Genomic DNA, 6055 nt, shown 5'->3' on the forward strand with positions numbered 1-6055 from the left:
CTCGTTCTCTTCTTCTCCAACTCATTCTCTCTATGTTCATGCTTCTTCCTTTACTAGGGTCCTTCATCTCAAGCTTTATCTGAGATCTAACACTATGCCTCATATGTTCCAGCAAATTTACATTTGTGCTTCAAAGGTTATGTTCTATTTCACAGTAAAAAGAATCAATTAAATTTCAGCAGCAAGATGAATAAGTTAGTAAAGCAAGATCATAAGCAGCATCCAATTTGAGACATTAAAAAAAATTGGGGGGTCATTTGCTTGGGATAAAAATTTAGACCACCTTATCCCTTGTTTGGAACTAATCCAGGTATAAGTTATCCCAAGATAAAAAATGGTATCGGGATAACTTATACTTACCAAACGGTGGAATAGCAATCTCAAGATAAGCAGGATTAATACAACATACCAAACAGTCAATAAAAAATAATAGCAGAATAACTTATAATCTCGATATAACTAATTCCAGCATAACTTGTCTTCAAAACGACCCCGAAGAGAAAAGTAGCAACTTGAATCTGCGGCATTGAAAAGTAACGACCACGGAAGAGCAAACACTGAAGACTCTAACGCCTCAACTTGCAACAAATCTGCTGCATTAGGAAACAGAACTAAATTAAATAGTCGTCCGCGAAAAATTACAGCCAAAGAACGTATATATTTTGTATAAAGTGATGTATAAGAAATGTATGATGACTAGGAAATGTAAATGTTTTTGGCCAAACGTGTAACTAAGCCCCTTTAGAGATAGGGGTGAGTAAATATCAGTCATGGGTTTCAGTTATTCCATGGTTAAATCTTAAAACCCCAAAAAAGGCTGATATATTGATTCAACCATTATACTAAAAACAAAAAGAGAAGTGCTTTGTTTAACACGTTTCATAAAACATGCATATCCCAATTCTTGTTGAATGACAATTATATTATATGCATGCTTAAATTGTTTTTTTTTTCACTTCAATTAAATCTCAAAAAGAAAAAGTAGATCACAAGATTAATATACTTGGTCAAATTATCTTTAATTTGATCTGCATTTAATGTGGAATCATCCCTTCTACTTAATTAAGATCTTACCACATATATAGTGTCTCCTCTTCCCCTTGGCTAAACACCTTGTCCATCTACACACCCCTCCTTTTAAGCCAGTTTATCCACAACTAAAGACGACAAACACAAAAATTATTATGAAAATCGATCATGCAAATGGTCATAAAAACAAACTTATTTATTTGCAAACATAAATGCGGAAAGCTAGAGCTAACACAAACATAATCTTTCTTGAACGTATCTTCATTAAGGAAGAAACCTCTTAGCCCATTACATTTATTTACTTTAAAATTTCCATAATGCTATTACTGGCTTATGGTCAGATAGACTGGTTGCACAGGTATCTACTTGATAGCTCTTAAAAAGCTCAATAAACTTTTTACTGCAAATAACGGAATCTATCTTAGATAGTCTTTCCACTTCCTGAAAATCTCTGTGTGTAAATTTATTTCGGTTCTACAACATGTGGTAGATCCAGGAACTTTTGAAAAGTTTTCCAGTGTTTCTTTTTTGCCTGCCGCTTATCTTGTTCAAGATCACTGGTGAGATTAATATCACCCATTAGTATCCAAGGGTCGGTGCATTTATGCAAATCTAGACTGTCCCCATAAAATTGAAAGCCATGTATCGAATCCCCATACACGCCATAAAATTTGAATTTGACACTTGGATTAGTGACTAAACTAAATGTTGCACTTAGGCATAAATCTTCCTTGCTCCCACTTTGCAGACATTAGCCGATACATTTGAGATGTTGTTTATCCCACAACAAAACTATACCGGCGCCTTCACTTAGGGACATAACTTCAAATCTTGTGTTGTCCCATCCTTGAGTCTCACTTGTCTCTTGTAGAATAATTATATGTGGAGAAAATTGGGACAACACATTTCTTATCGCTAAACTTTTGCCCTTTCTTTCTTCCTCTCTTTCTTCACTATGTTTGGACCTTTTCTTCTTTTGGGCAGATGTGTGTTGCTCCTCATCACTTTCTTCCTCGCTTTCTTCATTATGTTTGCCAGACCTCTTCTTTTGGGCAGATTTGTTTTGGTCCTCATCACTTTTTGAACATTTAGCATTAACGTTCCATGTAATCATAGTTAACCACTCTAATTGTTGGGATGAACTTGCACTCGTATCGGGTTCTGCACATACAAAACAAAACGAAAATTAGCGAAAAAAATAAAAATATATAAAATATAGCGTGCATGCTTTATGTGACGAAGTCATTACAGATGAAGCCAATCGAATAAACTACTTGCAACTTTAAGAGAAGTGGAATTATAAACCAATTGTATAAATTTTGTTATATTTATGTACACTGCATTAAATAATAAATAATAATAATATTTATTAAAATAATATGATATATTAAATCATAATTTGATAAGATTAATATTCTGTCCAGTCCAATTATGCGCGTATCGCACTACTTTTGAAAACCCAAAAGCTTACTTATTAGATATATATATATATACACAAAGACGACGACAACAATAACAACTCAGTATAATCCCACTTAGTGGGGTCTGGGGAGGGTAGTGTATACGCAGACCTTACCCCTACCTGGGGTAAAGAGGTTGTTTCCAAATAAACCCCCCGCATCTTTCCCTCCAAAAACTTCCCACCTTGCTCTTGGGGAGACTGCCGAAATGGGGTTTAAGAAATTCATATGAGGTTAAAATACAGTACAACTACATAAAGAGAGTGAGTGAGTACCATTGCGTTTTAGGGTACAGAGATGAGATGTGGGCAGAAGAGGTTGGTTGTCTGCGGCAACACTGCTTTGCTTTTTCTGTTTCAGGTAATCCGATTCCTGTACGTATAATATAAATAAAGCTGTATTACCAAGGACAAACACCCACTGCCACCATTATTATCCTTTCTTTCAGACTAGTACAATATATATGCACGTACTCTCTCTCTCTCTCTTTTCTTCAAAAATGTCACAAAATATACTCTACAGCCTACACGAGTTTATTATATACACTATGATCACTTAAAATATTATATTAACATATGCATAAACATACCGAAGAGTAGCATAACAGAAAAAAGGAAACTTTCAGATACTGCTTTTCTGATAAAAACCCACCTCCATGCCTGAAGTGGTGCACCTATTTAGAGAGAGAAAAAGCGTATATACAGAGAGAGGGATCCGCCTCTGCTTACTAGCTTGGCTTTTCTGGTGTACACTTTCATTGTTGGCAAAATCTGTAAGCAAAGAACAATTATATATGAGTGCTTAAAGATAAAGATTTGCATAAAAAAAGTTGGATTTTTTGGGGTTAGATTTCTAAAAGTTTAAAATGACTATCTGGGTAAAACAGAAATCAAAAGAAAAGTGGAGAAGTGGTGTTGAGCTGTTTTCCCCAGAAATGATCAGTTCCGTGAATAGCAATGCATTAAAGATAATGGCTGAAAAGCAAAAAGATCAAAAGCACTCATACGGACAGACAAAAACTGCTAGCACTCTCATGCTCTTCTGTATACGCCAACTGAATATTTGTATATTTATAATAATATTCATCCATACACAAGCAGTGCAAGCACTGATAAAAAAGGTGAAAAATACAAGTGCTTTTTGACTAAACTTACGGAAATCGCTAATAAATGCATGATTCATGAACTTTGATATTCATAGATGAAAAAAAGAGAGGAAGTGATCTTTTTGTTTTGTTTTGGAGATTTTAGTTTACTAAAGAGAATCAACACATGAAATGGTTGCAATTTCGAACACCCTAGAGTACTCCATTTTTCTTTCCCGAGAAAAAAAAAACAAGATTATTTTTTGGAAAAACACTTACAGCATCAAAAATGAAGAAACCCTAACTGCCATATATCCCTTCCCGTCTATACACACACACTTACACACAGAGAGAAAGAGTTAGAGATAGTATTCACGTGCACGATTGAGGATTGAAGTAAGAAATAAAAAGAAGATCGTAAGAGAGAAAATGAAAGCTTTGTTTAGACCTATCGTCGTATATGCTGAAATTAAAGACACTGAGTTATGTAGAAATGCTGTGGAAGCTGAAGAGAGTTAGTGAATGAGATCGTTAAGAAAATATGTATATACAGGGAGAGATATTCTTGCACAAAAATGCAATGAAAAAATGAAGTGAGAAGGTTGGTATAAAACCAGTGAGAGTTGGGAGCAGTAAAGAAATGAAGTTTTGCACAGAAGAGAAATGACAAAAGTTACTGATAACCCAACGGCGAGTGAGGTCTGGTCTTGGTCCCCGCTATGTAGAAAGACCACTACGCCCCTACATGAGTACATGCCTTTTCTTTGTTCCTTTTGTTTCAATCTATTCAAAACTAAGGCCGAACTTGTTATAAAATAAAGACTATAAAGTAAAGACAAGTATAGAGAGAAACTGATATATTATTCGAATTCAAACTGACGTACATAATGGACTGAAATCTCTTCTATTTATAGAAGAGAGGAAGCTGTTGTGTAAGCTGCTACTATACCAGCTATGGATAATCTTCTATCGAGAGCAATGTTTATCCATAACGGAGTACTGAAAAGATAAGCTTATTATACCCGATATGGATAATCTTCTACCGGGGGTAATGTTTATCCATAACTGGGTACTGAAAGGATAAACTTATTATACCCGGTATGAATAATCTTCTACCAGAGGTAATGTTTATTCATAACTGGGTACTGAAAGGATAAGCTTATTATACCCGGTATGGATAATCTTCTACCGGGGATAATATTTATCCATAACTGGGTACTGAAAGGATAAGCTTATTATACCTTGTATGGATAATCTTCTACCGGGGGTAATGTTTATCCATAACCGGGTATCGAAGTGATAAGCTTCTTCAGGAAGCTTATTTCCAATAGAGTACTTAAATAGATAAACATATTTACGGTGGAATCCCATATGGATAAGCTTCTTCAGGAAGCTTATTTACAACGGAGTACTAAATGAACATTCATAATATAATATATTTATAACACTCCCCCTTGGATGTTCATTAAAAGATAACGTGCCTCATTAAAACCTTACTAGGAAAAACCACGTGGGAAAAAAATCCTAGTGAAAGAAAAAGAGTACACATATTTAGTAATACGCATTGTTGGTTGCCTCATTAAAAACCTTATAAGGAAAACCCTGTGGGAAAAACCTTAGTAAGGGAAAAAGAGTACAACGCACATTTTACTCCCCCTGAAGAAAACCTTATTTCAAATATTTGAGTCTCCGCATTCCAATCTTGTATACCATATTCTCAAAAATTGATGTTGGTAAAGACAATCTGTTGGATTGTCACTTGAACTAATTTGATGCACATCAATGTCACAATTTTCCTGAAGATCATGTATGTAGAATAATTCTGGTGAAATGTTCTTCGTTCTATCTCCTTTTATAAATCCTTCCTTTAATAGTGCTACGCATGAAACATTGTCTCTGTATAAAATTGTGGGTCTTTTATCACATTCCAACCCACATGTTTCTCGAATGAATCACTGATCTCAATCATATGCACTCCCTGCTTGCCGGTTTGAAATCGAGCTTTATGGGTATCGGATAAATAACCTGCATCTGCATTACCAATACGATCTGCACCACTTTTGTTAGCATTAGCAAGATAAATAAGTGCACCATCTACACCGAGATAGAGTATTTCAGGACCAAGGAGCTCATCATCCTCTTCTAGAGTTTGGAACGGATCCTTATTCACTTCAAGTGATTGAATATTCATTGGTGTACTTAATGGGTACACTTTGTCCATGTAAAAATATTTTTAAAACCCTCTTGGAGCTCTTCCGGAGTTCCAATAAGATTTATGTCACCAACATAAACAACAAGTGTAACAAATTTTGATGACATTTTCTTTATAAAAATACATGGACAAATAACATAATTTATGTAACTTTCTTTCAGCAAATATTTACTGAGACGATTATACCACACGCGCACAGATTGCTTTAAACCGTACAAAGATCTTTATAATTTGATCGAGTACATTTCTCAAGACTTTGAATTATATGCT

At 34.9% G+C, this 6055-nt stretch overlaps 1 protein-coding gene across 2 annotated transcripts; it reads right to left on the bottom strand.

The window, feature by feature from the left end:
• Positions 1 to 1326: 1326 nt before the first annotated feature.
• LOC142164348 (uncharacterized) lies at positions 1327 to 4213 on the bottom strand. 2 transcript variants are annotated; one of them, XM_075222327.1, is made up of 4 exons: positions 4022 to 4213; positions 3141 to 3259; positions 2765 to 2861; positions 1327 to 2190 (listed from the first exon to the last, which is right to left on the bottom strand). In XM_075222327.1, exons 2-4 carry the CDS (start codon positions 3144 to 3146, stop codon positions 1781 to 1783), a joined length of 513 nt encoding a protein of 170 aa, XP_075078428.1. In that variant the 5' UTR covers positions 3147 to 3259; positions 4022 to 4213; the 3' UTR covers positions 1327 to 1780. The 2 variants fall into 2 exon arrangements, with proteins under 2 accessions (XP_075078428.1, XP_075078427.1); XM_075222326.1 differs by having other exon boundaries at positions 3853 to 4213.
• Positions 4214 to 6055: the final 1842 nt, after the last annotated feature.

The sequence above is a fragment of the Nicotiana tabacum genome, chromosome 9 (genome assembly GCF_000715075.1).
Source record: "Nicotiana tabacum cultivar K326 chromosome 9, ASM71507v2, whole genome shotgun sequence".
NCBI lineage: Eukaryota > Viridiplantae > Streptophyta > Magnoliopsida > Solanales > Solanaceae > Nicotiana > Nicotiana tabacum.

Bases quoted from the DNA above. Each gene is read 5' to 3' on its own strand.
- LOC142164348 (XM_075222327.1), bottom strand. The intron at 2,191-2,764 runs GTACTCACTCAC...TTGTATGTGCAG, and splicing joins CTGTACCCTAAAACGCAATG to AACCCGATACGAGTGCAAGT.